Source organism: Diabrotica undecimpunctata, chromosome 1 (genome assembly GCF_040954645.1).
Source record: "Diabrotica undecimpunctata isolate CICGRU chromosome 1, icDiaUnde3, whole genome shotgun sequence".
In the NCBI taxonomy this organism is placed as follows: Eukaryota; Metazoa; Arthropoda; class Insecta; order Coleoptera; family Chrysomelidae; genus Diabrotica; species Diabrotica undecimpunctata.
In genome coordinates, this window is record NC_092803.1 from 66725788 (window position 1) to 66744434 (window position 18647).

Genomic DNA, 18647 nt, shown 5'->3' on the forward strand with positions numbered 1-18647 from the left:
TTGATTCCGTGCCATATTTTTTTCTATTATCTGGGTTAAGAAGAAAATGTGGTCAATAGTGGATCGACCCGTATGAAATCCTGCTTGTTCTTCTGCTTCATAATCTAAGTATTTTCTCTCGATTCGGTTCTTTAAAACCTTTATATATATTCAACTCATAGATCCGGTTACAGCTATTCCTCGGTAATTTTCACAATTATTTTTATCATCCTTCTTATGTATAGTACTGAGGTATGATATCTTCCATTCCGTAGGGATTTCGATTGTGTTTATGCACTCTTGAAATAGTTGTCGAAGACATTCGTACAATTTGTTCGTTCCGTACTTAACAATTCTCCGGGTTAATTCCCTGGTCCGGGTGCTTTGTTCCTCTTCAGCTGTTTACACACATTTTTAATTTTTTCTGTTGTTAATCTTAACGGCGAGCCGACTATTGAAATTCTAACTTGATTTTGAGTTCTATGTTCTTGAAATTTGACTCTATTCTCTACCAAAAGTCCTTTGAAATACTCTTCCCAGTCTTCCGGTTTTATGCTCTGTATTACTTCTTTATTCTTTTCTTTTCTTAATTTTTATCAGTTTCCAACTTTCTGTGCTTCTGGTTCCTCCTAGATAAGTATTATTCGTTGGCAGTTTCTTTCCCAAAACTCGATCTTCTTCTTAGAGATTTTCCTTCGTACTTCTGCTTGTTTTTCTTTATATTTTATTTTGTTTTGTAATGATTTGAAGCTTAAATATTGTTGGTATAGTTGTCTTTTACATTTTATTTCTTCCTCTATTTCGTTATCCCATCAGTATGGATTGTTTACCTTGAGTTTTATGTAGGAATACATAATAGACATACAATGATAGATATATTAAAAATCACACTTACACTGAGCAAAAAAATTAACGCACCACCTCAAAATTCGGACATTTTTGATGTGTCGAATTTCCTAAACTTATTGTCCGATTTGAGTGATTTTTATAATATCCCATAGTCTTATTCTTTAGGAATATCGTTGTATTACTATTATTTCTAGAACAGGCAAATATCATTGTATACCGGGTGTAACAATCATACTGTGTTTTTTCTTAAAGTTCGAAACACTCTGTGGAAGATTCTAGCATTTATAAAATATTGAAATTAAAACTCAATTGTAGACTTAGTCTTTCTTAGTTTATTTTTTGATTTATTTGCTTATGTTCGATAATAACAGAGATATGTACTTTTATACTAAAAAACGTTTTTATTAGCATCACGTAAGAATTACTGATTATAGCATCATTAAAGTAATAAAACTAAATCAATACAATACGCGTCAGTAGCTCGTATTTCCGCCTCTACTTCTAATGACGGCTTCACATCGACGAGACATACTCGAAATGATGTTTGCTATTTGGCCTTGATCAATATCATTCCAAATCTCGAGAGCTACTATTTTTACCTCTTTTGAGGTTCTAGGAGGTGGCAAACGATGTCGTAGTGTTATGCCAATTATTTCCCACAAATGTTTGATCGGGTTAAGATCTGGACTATGCGGTAGTCAATTCAAAGTCCAAAGAATTTATCATCATCATTAGCTATTTTGTGTCTACTGCTGGACATAGGCTTCCCGTAAATATTTCCATTGTATCCGATCATGAGCACCTTAAATTCAGTAGTGCTGCTGGAAGGTGCAAACCACCTTGTTGGAGGACGTCATCAATTACGATAAGTATCGTGTCTAGCCCTGCATTTTAAAATCTTCTTGGTCCATCTTCAATCTTTTACTCTGGAAACATGGCCTGACAGTTTCATTTCAGCATTGTAATTCTTTTAATGGCGTCCGAATATTTACCTGTTGAAAATATTCGGTTACAGTTCGGGAAACGTAAGGTCTTACATTATCGTTCATTGGAAATAAAAATGTTTTGCCAACATAAGGAGCGACATGTACAACGTGCTCAGATAAAATATCGGTTATGTACCTTTCACTATTTAAAGAACTTCCTCCTAAAGGAACCAAATCTGTCCATACTGTTAAAGAAATTCCTCCCCAAAGTATTATAGACCCTCCATTAAATTAAGTCAATTTTTAAATAAAAAAAATTTTGTGGTCGGATTCCTCTTAAACTTCGATCGGAACTATAGAGGCAAAATCTTGATTTATCTGCAAACATAACGTTTTCCCAGTGGTCATTATTCCAGTTTACGTGTGTTCTGGCAAATTGCAATTTTGCTCTGCGGTGGTTTATAGTTGATGCTGGGCCTGTAGCTGGTCTTGGAATACGCTAAGTAATTCATGTTCTACAAGACATCTCCTCAGGATATCAATGTTGGGTTGGATATGATGAACCGCACTAAGTTCCTTTAACTTCCTTGACGTGGTACATATTTTTCTTAAAGCGCATAATCTAATAAAACTGTCTTGAATAATGAGTTAATCTGAATCTTAAACAACAACAAACAAATTGAATTTTCACAAAAATCTGAACATTTTTTGACTCTTAATTTGACATCACTATCAAATTGTTAATTTCTCACAGCCTAATTTAGGCTTGTTTATGAAAAACATGGCTAGTTGTTAAACTTTTTTATTATCTAACATAAGCGAATGAATCAAACAACAAAATGCTAAAAAAAACCTGAGTCTATAGTTAGATTTTAATTTCAGTATGTTATATCTATCTATCTATATAAGGATTTTTACAGCTGTCGCCGCCTTCCTTCTTTCAGCCAACGTCTCCAGTCCTTTCTGTTCTGCCATTCTCCATCTCTAAGGTCTCGTCTTTCCATGGCCTCGTCCACTTCATCCCTCCTTGATCTTCGGGGTCTACCTCTTTTCCTCCTTTCTATTGAGCTTCAATCCGAAATCTTTGCTATCCACCTTTTATGATCTGTTCTTCTCACATGTCCATACCAAATTAAATGTTTTTCTTCGATGTAGCTGAGTATGTCTTGTTCTACTGCTATTCTTCGTTTTATCTCCTCATTTCTGATTCGATCCATTTTTGTCACTCTGCAGCTTCTTCTCATGAACTCCATTTTAGTTGCTGTGATTTTGGACCTGTTTCGTTTATTTCTTACCCAATTCTCTACTCCATAGGTCCATCTTCTTCTTCACGTGCCATCTCCGCGACGGAGGTTGGCAATCATCATGGCTATTCTGATCTTAGATGCTGCTGCTCTGAATAGTTCAATTGATGTGCATCCATACCATTCCCTCAAGTTACGCAACCATGAGATTCTTCTTCTTTCTACACTTCTCTTGCCCTGGATTTTCCCTTGTATAATCAATTGAAGTAGGTTGTATCTCTCATTACGCATAACATGCCCCAGGTATTGCAGCTTTCGTGTCTTGATGGTTTCCAATACTTCCATTCTTTTGTTGATTCTTCTCATGACTTCGTTGTTTGTTACATGCTCGGTCCATGATATCTTCAGGATTCTTCTATACACCCACATTTCAAATGCTTCCAACTTTTTAGCAGTCGACGCGTTAAGTGTCCATGCTTCTATCCCATAAAGCAGAGTCGAGAAAATATAGCACCTTGCCAGCCTAACTCTCAAGTCCAATTTTAGTTCTCTTGCACAAAGTACCTTTCTCATTTTATTGAAGTTTGTACGTGCTTTCTCTATTCGAACTTTGATTTCTTTGGAGTAATCGTTTGTGTGATTAATTATTGTGCCAAGATAGTGGTAGTTTTCAACTTGTTCTAAAGCACTACCGTTAATTGTCAGGCTTTCACCATTATTTTGGGTTTTTGATATCCTCATAAATTTGGTTTTCTTGGTGTTAATTGATAATCCATATTCCTCTCAATACTCAACTATCTTGTTCATTAGCTTTTGGAGGTCTCGGAGGTTGTCTGTTATTATGATAGTATCGTCCGCATATCTAATGTTGTTAATTGGTGTTCCATTGACTTTGATTCCTGCTGTTTCTCCCTCAAGAGCTCTTTTCATAATTTCTTCAGAGTATGCATTGAATAGTAGTGGTGACAATACACACCCCTGTCGCACTCCTCTTTTAACTTCGAACTCTTCTGATGTGTGTTCATTAATGCGTACGTGTGCCTGCTTTTTATAATATAGATTTGTTATAATTCGAAGGTCATTGTGTTGTATTTGTTTTGCTTTGAGGATCTCCATTAGCTCTTTGTGGCGGACTTTGTCGAAAGCTTTGTTGTAGTCTATGAAACAGACGTACATATCTTGGTTCACATCCAAGCATCTCTGGATTAGTACGTTGAATGCAAATAGAGCTTCACGGGTACCTACGCCATTACGGAATCCAAATTGAGTTTCTTCAATATCCATATCAAGTGTTTTGGAAATGCGTTTATGAATGATCTTTAAAAACAATTTAAGTGTGTGAGACATCAGGCTTATGGTACGGTGGTCAGTGCATTCTCTAGCATTTTTCTTTTTTGGGAGACAAATGAATGTTGAGGTCAACCATTCGTTGGGTATGTCACCCGATTGATAAATTTTATTAAAAAGCTTTAAGAGGACATCAATGTACTCATTTTCTATTATTTTAAGGATATCAATAGGCAGTTGATCTGGCCCCGGGCTTTTTCCGTTTCTGGTGTTCTTTAGTGCATACATTATTTCTTCCTTTGTAATTTCTGCACTTGTTTCTCTGTCCTCAAAAGACAAGTCTTGTGGGTTTCCTCTTTCGTCGTCGAAGAGCTCTTCCATATACTCTTCCCATCGTTTTAGTTTTTCGTCAGTCGTTATCATAGTATTTCCATTTTTATCTAAAAGAGTTGTATTGTGGTTTCTTTTTTGCAGTCCTGCCATTTCTTTAACCTTTTTATGTATGTTGAATAGGTCGTATTTGTTCTGAAGATCCTCTATCTCTTTACATTTTTCCTCATATTAAGTTTGTTTTGTCTCTCTTATCTTTTTTCTGATTTCGTTGTTAATGATTTTGTAATTGTGACTGTCTTTGTTCTTGGCTTGTCTTCGTTGTTCCATCATGCCGACTATCTCGTCGGTCATCCAATTGTCTTTCCTTCGTGTCGGTTCTTTTAATATCTCTTTGCATGGAGCGAGGAGGCAGTTTTTTAGTGTTTCCCATTGTTCGTTCCATAGTATGTTATAAACACTAGAATATTTCACAGAGTGTTGCGAACTTTGAAAAAAAAATGCAGGTTGATTTGTAGACTCGCTATACAATACCAAGTTACCTGTCTAGCAACAATATTATTACAGCAATATTGTTAAAAAATAAGACTATAAGATGTTAAAAAAATCACTTAAATCGCACAACAGGTTTAGCAAATTCGAGACATCAATAATGTCCCAGTTTTAAGGTGGTGCGTTAATTTTGCTGCTTACTGTATTTATACTTGGCAATTGTATGTCACTGTTTGGTTTAATATGCATAAAACGGTGCAAAATACCCATTTAGAAGAGCCACATTACACTTAACATAAATCATATTACTTCTCTTTTCTTTTTTCTTCGCAGTGTATAAGCCAGATTGACGATATGTATTGATCTTCTCTGGGAAATGAGCACCTACGTTTGAAAGCTCAACAGAATTTTCTAAAGTTGCGGACCCATTAGAACTTTTTCGTTTTCTCCTTTTTGTTGCACCTGGAGCGTACCCCATTTTTTACAGGTAAAATTACCTATCAATTGGTTGACTAAAATTGACCGGTATTCAAGTTATGATAGGCTTCTTTCGCTCCTCTTTCATTGTAATATTTTATACTGCGTAACTGTTTACAACGCAAGACTCAAATAGGTAATAAAAATTCTTTACCCACCATGTACGTGATTTGCGAGTTAAGCAGTAGAATGTCATATCCTGGTCAAACATATCTACTCCTCCCGTGTACTTATTATATGCCTCTGTCATTCTGGGACATTTTACTGGAAGCCTTTCTCCTTTTTAATTTCTACGCAGTATAGGAGTCACTTTACGATTCATCGTGCATAGAAGACATAACGGAAACACTTTTAGCAACCCGGTCTTTCTACTTCACAATTAAAACATAACAAGTGTGCCAAGTCTTAATCAACCTGATACATTTCTTTTTCAAGCTTTAGGCATTTAGGATATTTTCGTCTTTTCATCTTTCGGGTCTTTTCGTATTTACTATTTAGATTATCGGATATAATTATAATTAAGAGAGAAAATGTGAGACATCAGTCGTGATTTTGTCAAAATTTCATAAACGAAAATTGCCAAAAGGCAACAAACTTGAATAAAATCAGAAGAAAATTTTGCTGGTAAATAATTTTCATTCGAATGATATTCGACCAGACTATTTCACGAGACAATTAATGCACCGTATCAACGAAACATAATCTTTATTTATTTGTTAACAATATTAAATGTACAATTATTATCAGCTATAGTAGTTTGCCCATTATTTTCTACCAAAGCATGATTTTGTGTGTGTATTACTGACCTATAGAATTTGGGAACTCGAAGATCCCCCTTCATTTGTTGTTCTGAGATTCGATCAACTTCTGGTGGTGACTGGAATCCAGCTGCAGTTATGGTTATAGAGAGCTTGCATTTGAGTGGCCTGTTAATTTAATTAACTCCTCTTCAGAAACACCGTGCTTGAACAAGGCTGACACAGCTGAAGATCGATGAGAATCGTTTGTTATTTTATGTTTTTTTGTGTCTATTCCAATTTTTTCATCTGACATTTTTGTTCACTTAGATACGCTGTTGATTACAAGTGAACAGTTTTTAAACCAAGATTCATCCTTCCAGTAGAGGTGAACGGTAAGAAAGAGTCTGTCTGATAAAATCTTTGGTCCCCCTTTTTCCATTAATTTTAAAAATAATCTAACTTGGCATACATTTTCGTTTCATAAATTTCTTACCAGCCATTTGCTGCTTGCCAAACTTTTCTTCGAATCACCTTGGTTTTAGAAGAAATGCTGTTGTATTCAATTCGGCTCATAAATTCTCCCATAATATTAAACTCCTTCTGGAAAAAGTGAATATTTCAGTTTAAGGCCTCATTGCCTCTCTAAGAAAGTTCAAGTGAGCAAAGGTGAAAAAACTTTTTTCGTGCTCCATCGGCGGTTTCCTCCTTGTAGCTTTGGATGATTTTTAATAGTTTTTTGGGGGATAATGCTTTTGAACTGAGTATTCTTTTTTCTTGAACCCTTTGAAGCTGCCTCTGCTTGGTATCTCTGGCCAATCTTGCACATCTGAAAGATATAGCTTTGAAAAGTTCTTTTTTTATGCTGAACTCCGTAAAATATTTTTCTTTTACCATTTTTGCTGTAGTATTCCACATTGACTTTACAGACGACTCTTTATAGTCTTCGCCATTGCCTTTTTTCATTTTAAATGCATAATCCTCGAGAATTTTTGATAGTTTCGTTATGGTAGTACATCTTTCAAGCGTAAAATTGGGTCCAAATAGAGCTTCTGGACCTCTGCGTGTTCATTTTCCGAAACCAGTTTTTTGATTTCTTCTCTTGACTGGCATCCAAATCTTGACTTTTCGTCTGGATTCATTATATCTGTCCAAAATTGATTACCAATTTTGAGTCAATCTTACCAAAATTGAGTCAATGACGTTTGTCAAACTGACAACAATATAATTACCAGACACCTTCGTGACGGATCTGTCAAAATTTTGTCACTGAGAAATCACTGACAGGAAGGAGTTTTGTCAGTAGGAAACGTGGCGTTGCTATGACGTTTTATCAGTTAAAAATAGTCTAGTAAAATACTCAATGATAAACCTCTCAACAAGCCTTATGTTGCTAAAAAAAAATATTAAGACAGACAATAATTTTTCCGCGAAACTTCGACAATTTAATAACAACTTTTTCTCCTAAGCCTGTTCCATCACTTTTATCCTCCCTTCCAATATATACGTCAAAATCTAGAAGGAAATCAGCGTAACAACAAGCCCAAACTTTAAATTCTCCTTTGATAGGCTTCATAGAGAGGTATTGTTTCAATGACAAGCGTCTATTGAAATCAATCATTGACTCATCTATTGCTTTATTCTACCATGGATTGTAAACACGTGAAAATCTCCTTCAAGTAATTTATGAGTGGACGTATTTTCCTCTAGAGTCCTCTAGAGTCTTTCTATGGCATCTTCATGTTGGATTAAGTCGGTGTTTCTTTGATGAGCATACAAATTACTTAGTAATTGTAATAAATAAAATGAATAGAATAGAAATAGACTAGAATATAAATATTTTTATTCACAAGAATCGGTTGACAAAGCAATAAATGATTTAAAATATAATTGCAGTAAATATTCTTTTGTTAGGAATAAAATTGCTTATATACTATATGCTTATAAACAGCATAAGCTGCTTGTTAAGTTTGGGTCCAATTTTACTAGTAAACTGAGCGTAAGAGAATTTTATTGGTTGGTAAGGAGATTTGGTCCAGTCATATTTTGTGACAGTTGGCTGCATCTCCTCATCAAAATCGCTTTTCATGTCAGATGATTTAAGTTTACCAATAGGTACGTCTTTTGCATGATCTAACTTTTTCCTTAGTCAGTATCTGCGACGCTATCATCAAGTTGAAACATTAGATGATTGGCGTAATGGTAAGGTGTTTCAGGTTGAAGGAATCGGTAAAATATCTTCCCCGTCAGAATTCTCATCAAAATCAAAATCGGTGGCTATGACGTTAGGCATCCTGAAATAATCTTCATCACGTTTAATTGATGTCACTATGTCCCTCAGTTCTTGTTCTGTGACACGTTTTTTAGATTGTCTTTCGACGGCATAGTCTCTAAAGTGAAAGAAATAGGATGTTACTGCTTTCTACTGAATAACGACAGACACTGTTAATATATATTTCAAAAACCAATTAGTGTTAGTCTATGACTTACACAAAATTCGAAATATGCAGTGAAATCATCATGAAATATTATCCTAGCGAAACACTTTTTTTTTTAAATTGAATTGCAAATTCATATCTTTTATGTACACGAACAAAAAAAACAATAAAATCCGAAAATCCGTACATAACCTTAAACGGATTTTGTACAAATTTTGTATATAATCTGAGTTAATAAACATTTTTTTTTATTAATAAAATTGCTTTAATAAGTAACCAATATTATGTACTGACCCTCAAATAAATTTAAATGTTTAGTAAGAAGCACTATAATAAATAAAACAATATTTTTATAATATTTTTAACAATATTCTGTATTTTACAATATTCTGTAAATCAGATCTGTGCATATACATCCGTTTGATAGATGGAGCCAGTAGTCTCGAATTGAATCTAATTGAATGGGATTACTATAATGTTAAAATTACAAAACAATAATTATCTTATTAGTTAAAAAGGATAAAAATTGAAATCAAATACAGAATCAAATATTTCTTTAAAGTATTAAACATATTAGGCTAAATTTACATGCTACAAAAAAAATTTAAAAATTAAAAACTACAAGTGTTTAACAAAACAAAAAAAAACATTTTTGTTTCCTCCAGGATTTAATCAGCTTACAAAATAATTATTGACCGACTCCGAAAGTTGATTTCCTTATGGCATGGCCTTCATAGTTCATGCAGTCATCTTGTTGATTGTTATATCTGTTACAAAAGTCTTCCTTTAGATGATCCCTAAAGTCATTGAACAGCTTTCAGGATTTTATTGGTGGACCAAAAACGCAAATTAACGCGAATAAATCGCGAAGCTTTGCTGGCATTGCAAATAAAACGGCATCTTTTAAATTGGATCGCCACATTCTGTCGTCCAAGAGGAGTCCAAGTGCAGCGGCAGCATTTTTAAAGGTAGCGTGTTCCACTCCATTGACCGTTCTCAAATCTTGAAACCTTTGGGAGCCCTTAACGTTTAAAAGAAGAAATCGCAAGAAGTAGCGTTCCTGCTCAGATAGACTAACGGTGTACATACGTCCAATCACCCTGTGTCCTCCACATTGGCGCTTGACCATCTTCCATGTTTGAACAAGTAGTGTTCGGGAATCTCCTGATAAAAGAAATTTAGGGCTTCAGTTTGCTCTGAATCTGCATTTAGCATGAACCATGCCATTAGCGTCGATGTTCTAGCAAGCCGCCTTTACCAACCTTTATTTCGAAGTCTAAATTTTGGTTGATATCTATGCTCCGAAAATTTAGTGTTTTCCACTAAGAATTTTTCCTCCTCCTATATCTGAACATTCTCTGTGTATGGTACTGTTTATCATTTTACATAGTTTTGAAAATCATATAATTTGTTTTTTTTTTATTTAATTTCAGTCTGTTGAAATTGAACCACATCTGAGTCTACTCCAAAGTATCGCTTGCAATATCCAGAAGGTTGTTCAAAGACAATCTTAAGATCAATGTCTTCGTGTCATCCGCAAATTTTACTAGATGAATGTTTTCCCTATTCTTTTTAATGTTCATAGCTAAAGTATTAACATAAAAAAAAATAACAAAGGGCATATAATAGGGCCCCGTGGGATGCCTAAAGTAAAAGAGCCCTCCTCGAAAAAGAACTTGATTCCTTGATGTTCTATCAGTAATGCTCTATAAAAGTGTTTTTGCTTATGTCCTGTTAAAAGAGATTTTATCCAATGGTAAGTCGGTTCCCTAATGCCATATTTTTTCTAATTTATATAGTAAAACTGAGTGGTACAAACTACCAAAAGCTATTACTACACTACAAACAATGCTAGACCTTTCCTCACTCTATGTACAAGTTAGAAGTATCGCTCTAGAGTGCTTTTAGGTTACCTCTAAGGATTTTAAGGTTTAAAACAACGCAATTTATGAAGATGCTAACAAATAAGAGTAAGTTAACACAAAGTTGAGATCACATGAAAAGAAAAAGTAGTTTCAGAATATAAATACATAGAAAGACTACTTCTGCCAAAGTCTCCATCTGGAAAAACCTTTAAATTTCCCCCAGAAGGCGCCAATATATGTGACACGCAGAAACAGCAAACTTTACTATCCAAATAAGCTACGACAATAATCGACGTGTTTTTGGTCTCTTTGGAAGTGTTGATATTAAAAAACATGCTGAAATAAGATAATTTCTACTGATTGGATGATTACTAATCAAAACTTTTTAGGATTAGTTTATATCTTGTACAAGGATGTGGATGGATACTTTGATTTACTATATACCAAAAATCTAGATAAATAAATTAGTAAAAACTTACTATGAAGTATTAATGCGGTCAGTATCAACCTAATGTCCCAATAAACACAATGTTGATTATTTTATCAATATATGGGAAATGAGTCGATACTCATTTTGCATTTTTATTTCGAACACATTTAAATATATTCCTTGTGCTCTAAGTTTGGCTTAGTTTTTATTAGACAAATTTTTTATTAGGTTAACTTGGTGGTTTAGTACTCCCATATTTCCCAATATACTCCAGAGTGGTTCCCATCTTACTGAATACGAAAGCTTTGTGTAATCTACAAAACAGCAGCATTTGTATATTGTGTTCCCTCGCTTTTTCTATAAGCTGTCTGGTGTTTCACGTCTGCTCATGTGTTTCTTTCCCTGGTAAGAATCCGCCTTGTTCTTCAGCTATCTCTTTATGTTGCTCCAGTTCTTCAATTTAACTGGACACTTAATCACCCTTACCCTCGGCCTAAGAGGTCTATTGTTGCTTATCCCTAGCTTAAAGTCATCCCTTCAACTCAGTCTTTTTAACAAAGTTTATTATGGCCTCAGGTGACACTTCTACGAAGTCGTAGGGATCTAGTTGATAATGCCCAAATGTATTGAGCCGTATCCTCTCCATCACTAGCTAGTTACACAAAATGTGTTACACCATCTCGTTCATTAGCCTGACTGAATCTGAAATTCGCACATTGCGTCAGTCCGACTTTGTTCATATATCCCTTGAGGCCACAGTCATTTTACGAGCGAGATCTACGATAATACATAAATCACTCCTATTCAAATCTAGTAGATTTTTGAACTCTTTTTCGAAGGTTTACGTATAAGTTTGAAACCATTTCAACACCAGTATGACCTGGCATCCAGATCCAGAGTAAACTTACTTTGTTACTTTTTCCGATACGAATCAGATTCTGAAGACGGTTCCAAACTAATTTGGAGTCAATTAAATTCGATAACAGTGCCTTTAATGCCGCCTGCAGGGGCATTCCTATAGCATAAATTTCCGACTGCAAGGTAGTAGAGTGATTACCTAGGCTTTTAATAAGGCTTAACTTTGGTTTTCCTCCGTATACTCTAGCTCCAACTTGTTCATAGATTTTAGAGCTGTCTTTATATCAGGACTGATCTGCCATCATAAGATTCATTTTATTCGACTCCCATTCGTTCCTTCCTGCAAAGAAGACGGTTAAACGGCTTTTCGAAATTATATTTAGGTGGCATTGCATCTGATACCATTTCCAACTCTGGGTGATTTTTAATTGTCTCTCTAGATTTTATTCCAGTATACTTTTGCCCTGCTTCCAGTTATCTTATGCGCCTTCTATATGCCCCTATTTTTGCTTTCTGTTCCAATCATATATGTAATGGAGGAAGGTCAAGCATGATCTCCTTGTAGACAGTTGGGGTAGTCGATATCGGTACACATTATTTATATGTTTGTTATCTGATGTTGTCTCTTGTATGTCTGATGCACATTTATTTTAGTTTCCTGCTTAGATCCGCTATTTTTTGTTTGTTGTTTTCTCTGTTTGTGGTATATTCTTGCATAAGTCTTCTTTCTTCTACTAATGCTAAGGGTTTCCCTAACATTCAAGGTTTAGACTTTTGGATTTTTCGGGATGTGCAATTTATTCCACCAAATTGATCCAGCTTTTTATTCCATTCCATGGTTTATTTGTGTCTTCCAATATTTGTGTTTATACCTTGTTTATTACTTTCATCTGGAATTCTTCAGCATTATTCACTTTTAGTTGTTTTTTCTAATGTGTTTTTCTACTTGTTTGTAGTTTGAGCATGCTGTTAATTTTTATCAGCTTATTATCTGATGTTTTTCAATATTTTCTCACAAGTATGTAGTCGATTTGGTTTTTGTGTTCCTTATTTGGACGTATACGTTGATAGCCTTCTGGGTTGAGGTTATAAAGTGTATTTGCTATCACTACATTGTTTTGACTGGCAAACTATAGAAAACGTTTTCCACTGTTGTTTCTAATAGCCAAGCCAAATGACCCGACAGTTTATCTTAAATTTGTTTCATTTTCAGTTTATTTTACCTTGCTTTAATAATATACATATATTGGCTCCTTTTGTGGGATTTTCTTCAAGACGCAGTAAATGCAGTTCTAGTAAATGTCGTTAATGCCTACATCTAAGGCATTTGTTGTGTGCAATAGTGTGCATATTTACCTGAATGACATGAAAATTTTCTCGTTTGCTTGTAATGTTATTTTGATGATAGTTTATTGTTTCATATTGCCTGATATATTTCGATATTCTATTACTTACTAGTATTACCATCATATTTTGTGTTTCCAGATTTTGCTGTGTAGATAGTGTAGTTTCTGTTTTAAAATATCCTTTATCTTTATAGTGTGTTTCTTCTAGACTACCTATATCTATATTTTGTCATATTAGTTCTTTCTCTACTATGTAAAGTTTTCCAGTTTAAAGAAGACATCTGACGTTTTATGAATTAATATTTAAGAAATAGGAATCTATCATATTTTGCTTTGAAGCTTCTGTGTTTCTCTTTCTCTTTTAGTCGTTCGTTTACCACGAGTGGCCTGGTTATTTGCGCGCTCGTGCCCGGTAACCCATTTTACACTGGCTGTTTGATATAAGTATAGAAATAGATAACTAAATACTCAAAATGTATTAAAACCGTATTTACCAAAGTAAGAGGCACACTATAAACTGGATCTGCTGCAATGACAATATCAGCTTCCAAATCAAAACTAGCATGTCGTAGCTTATTCATTATGGTCATCAGATAATGACAATTATCCACAATCAACCAAGCTGCTTTTTCACCATATTTGCTGATTTTGTTTGCCTAAAAGAATAAAACTAACTAAGATGTCAAGTTGGTACAACTTTTGAAGTTATACTTCTATACGCGCGCTCCACGTTGGAAATTTGTATGGGAGTAAATCTGTGAAATCATTACATATGTAAGTTATGAGTAAGAGAGAGACAGAAGATATATTTTCTCTTTCTCTTCCTCCATCGAATAGAAAAATGTTCCTTTTGTATATATATTTAATATTATATATATTATGTATATACATATAATATTATATATATATATATATATATATATATATATATATATATATATATAATAAAATATTTATTAATATAATTATTTATGTGATATGTTTTGTATTATTTATTAAATGTTCATAATTAAATTAGTCTTTTGTATTTTAAAATAATAATCTAAATAAATCACTGTATGACCCAGAACTGTCAATTTTGAAATAAGCTTGTGTCATGTCCTCGGTAGTATAGTAGTCAGTATCCCCGCCTGTCACGCGAGAGACCGGGGTTCGATTCCCAGTCGGGGAGGACTTTTTTATTAATATTATTACATGGTAAATTAAACATATGCGCAAGTAGAAAAGTTTTGTATATTATTGTCATTTTTAAATACTTATGAATATTGCATTTTAATTTGTATTGTAATATTATATTGAATTATGTTGCACTGTATTGTAGTGTATTTTTTTATGTATATTATTGTCATTTTTAAATACTTATGAATATTGCATTTTAATTTGTTGTATTATTATATTGAATTATGTTACAGTGTATTGTATTTTTATATTAATAACAAAATAAACAATAAATTTTACTGCAGAGTATGTGTAAAAAAAATTTGCATTCAACTCCTTTCATACATCTATGAAAATAAAAATATACATTTTCATCAAAATATTGATTCAATCCTTCATTTACTATACTCTTATTACAGATCAAATGTTGTTTAATAATTGTTAGTAAGTTGTTATTAATTCTGTTTCTCTTTCTGCTATGTCTTACCTATAGCATTACATATGTAATGATTGTGCAGATTGGCTCCCAAATAAATTTGTAACGGCGAATGCGTGTATAGAAGTGTAACTTCTACCGGCAGTCCCACTGGACTGCCACACCCGTTTTTTTCTTTAATTGTGGTATACAAATATAGTTGGATTGAATGAATAAATTTTTTTAGAATGGTAATTAAAATAAGGTAGGAAACAAATCCAGAAATAATTCTGAAAAAATAAATAATACAAAACAAATAAAAAAAGGGGGGTGTAGGCCATAGGTTAAATAGAAATTTAGGTTAATTTCATTACTTTTCGCTGATGACAAGGTATTTTTGTACAAGACAGAGACATTTTGTACAAGATAAATATGTGTAAGACTAAATACTTATGTATTGGATACAAGGTTGCAGATTTGAACTTTAGAGGAAGGGACTATCAAAAGTTGTATGACTTTTAACTATTTAGAGTCAATGATAAGCCAAGATGGTCCTTGTATGAAAGATATAGAAATGAGGGTAGCACGGGAAAATAAGCCACGAAAACACTCTATCGAGTGACATGACACAACCCTCTAACCAAAGAAAATAAAAAATGATCTTTCAGAGTATAGTGATGAATATTACCCTATATGGAACGGAACTTATGGCCAATGATAACAACAATACAAAATAAAATAAATACAGTTAAATTAAACTTTAAGGAGAGACGTCTACAAATCACCAGAGAGGATAGAACAAGAACAGAGCAAATATGGAACAGAATTACAAAAAAGTTAAAAAACAGACCTCTGCAGTGGTAAGGGACTGTACAAAGTGCGAGAGCACAGGTGACTGAACAAGACCCACCGGGAAGAAGAAGGAGAGTAAGACCTGCTACAAGATGGAAGACATATAGGAAATGCTCTGATAGGTAGAGACCTCAGAAAAGGTGCCTGGGAGAATAGAGTGCTTTAAAGGACGAAAATGACAAAATCATAATGGGAAAGAGCCACAAACGAAAAACAAAAAGGAGAAGAAAATAAAGAAAAAGAAGAAGCGGAAAACAAGATCAAATAGGCGATGATAAATACTTAATTGTGAATTAAGACGGGAAATATAAGCGGAGACAATAAAAAAGTTTACCAGCAGGATATTTTTCAAAGCTTACAATTTATAAATAAATACTTGAATATTTACCTCTTCTAAGAAGTCCGTCACTGAAAAGTTTGATTCCAAGAATGTAATAATCCCAACTTTATCGTTGGTTTGATTTAAAGTTACTTCCGAATATTTCAGAGATGTGTGAAGAGTAAAATAAATGTTTTTTGATACAAAAGTATTTAAGTTTTCTTTTGCCATTTTCAGGTTACTTACTGAAAAATAATTATTAATTACATTAATTATTGTATTTCGATATTATCTAGAATAGTATCATATAAAAAATAAAATATTTCTTATATTGAGATATAATTATCCACCTTTTCATTTGTTTATTGACTATGCTCTACATGCTCTAAAAAATCAGCGGAACACATTTTTGAGGAACTGTAACTAGTTTTTAAGGGACGTTACCAACATCAACTTACGCAAATTTAATAACATATATTTTTACTCAACAAATTTATAAATATCATCGCCCTAGTGTTAAAATATCTATCTATCATAGGCTATCAAAAATAACATCCAATGAGTATATAAACCAAAGTGAAAAAATACATCAAAAAGACTACCTATACTATAAAAAAAATCTTCTTTCCGTACCATGCTCATTACTGAATGTTGTCATAATTATTTTATTCACCGCAGTTCTGAAGAGGGACGACGAAGACTGATTAGGTTAGATTCACACACACACCCGTGATGTGACCGTAACGGGATTATGCCGTATCAGTACTTTGCTCGCCTGTGACTTGGACTGTTTCACTTCAGGTTTAAACAAGACAGAGGCGTTTAGGGAAGGTTATTAGAATTATGGCGGTCTTTTCCAACAACTAATTGTTGATGATTGCTGTGATCTTAAACGAAGAAGAACACTAGGTAAACAAACATACACTACAAACAAAAAACAAAAGCTTTTGGGTCCATCAATCTTGGATAAGAAAGCAGCAGAAGGGAAATTCTGAACTCTACATAAAGAGTTAATGGATGATGTAGAAAAATTTTTTCAATATTTTAGAATATGTATCTCAGAATTCGTATATACTGGATTCTGGAAAGAAGCTATCATAACAGTAGAACAGCTTGCTATTTGTTCCATATCCCATTTTTATATTCCGCGTTCATATACTTCGGATTTGACAAATCAAAAAGAAGCAAATGTTTGCACACCAATTCAATTAATATCTCGTCCTTCATTTTTGAAAAATGTAGTCGAGGTGCGGCAGTGAAAAGAAAAATATTGTCAGCGAGAAATCTTTTTATACAGTACGATCACATCGTTAACACTGTCAGTACTACCTTAAGCTGGTGCCGGGCATATGCGAATTACGCCGTTCATTTTTCCAGAAGAATATTTATATATTTATATATTCCAGAAGAATATATTTACTACTTCGGATTGTTTATATAAACGTTGTAATATCCCTTCATTTGTCACTCTGTCAACTCAGCCTATCCATACTAGGTTTCAATACACCCACATTTCTAAAGCTTAAAATTTATTTAATAGCGATATAGTAAGCGTCCAGCTTTCAACTCCATACAATAATGTCGAGAAGATGTAACATTTGACTAGTCTTATTTTCTTACTCCGTCCATACAATACTTTTTTTGTTCGTAAATACACTGCTATGGCCTTTGAAAAAGAACTACTTACTATAAATAGTGTCTATTAATAGAAACCATAGATGGTAAGAAAAAAAGTTAACCAAATGAGGGCCGATATCATATGGAATAGGCACTATAGGTTTATCCAATATGGTGTCGATATAAAATTAAGCGTTAGGATTACCCTAAATGTCAATAATATATTGATTTAATTATCTAAATTGATTCACGATTCACTGTCAATGATTCACGAATAAAGGTTGGGACACACCTGCCGTGTAACCTTCCAATCATACTCCGCTTCAAAAAATCTGGTCGGTGCGGGATCGGAAAGGAATGAGCCCACATTTCATGCTCGCTTCCTACTCCTTTCTGATTTTACATTATTCTATATTGTCAGTCGATCCTGAAAGATACAGGGTGCGTAATGTTGAAATATTTCAACAATCGTGATTCAGCTCTTGTCAACAAAAAAATCATTGCTATAATGATCTACGATCAAAATATTGAGTACAAGATGACACGAAGAAGAAGAGTTCATTACACTTTTACCTTACCTGTTGGATGAAGAGACTAAATTTCTCCAATATTTCAGAATACCGACGTACACGTTTAATGAGTTGGAGCTTAGATTAAAAAAAAATGTCCAGGCCAGACACATATTTTACAAGAGGTATCTAAGGTAAGATATAATTATTATTTTGTAGGACTGCAAGGAATAAGAATAATGTACAATGTTGGTGGAGAGACGGGTGGGAGTAAGATTGGTCATGTGAAAAATAGGTGCGGTCTGCGGAATCAATACGACACCAAATTTCACAGGATTATCATTATGGATGAGGAACTAAATGATATCCCCGAGTACGGGCGCTTCCTAAATGAGGCAGGGGTGAAAGGCACAGAAAACACATAATGCAATAAAGGAGATAAGAAAACCGCATGTATCAACTTTGGGTATTAGTGAAATAAGGTGGCCCGGATTTGGCCAATGTAATGTGGATAATCAT

At 33.8% G+C, this 18647-nt stretch overlaps 1 protein-coding gene across 1 annotated transcript in view; it reads right to left on the minus strand.

Moving 5' to 3' along the window:
* The window catches only part of LOC140451325 (glutamate receptor ionotropic, delta-1-like), a 93527-nt gene that overhangs the window by 74519 nt on the left and 361 nt on the right, over positions 1-18647 (minus strand). Inside the window, exons 2-3 of the mRNA XM_072545093.1 lie at positions 16072-16247; positions 13753-13914 (exon numbers count right to left, since the gene is read on the minus strand). Coding sequence (XP_072401194.1) covers positions 13753-13914; positions 16072-16247 — 338 coding nt within the window. The remainder of the gene's footprint in view (positions 1-13752; positions 13915-16071; positions 16248-18647) is intronic.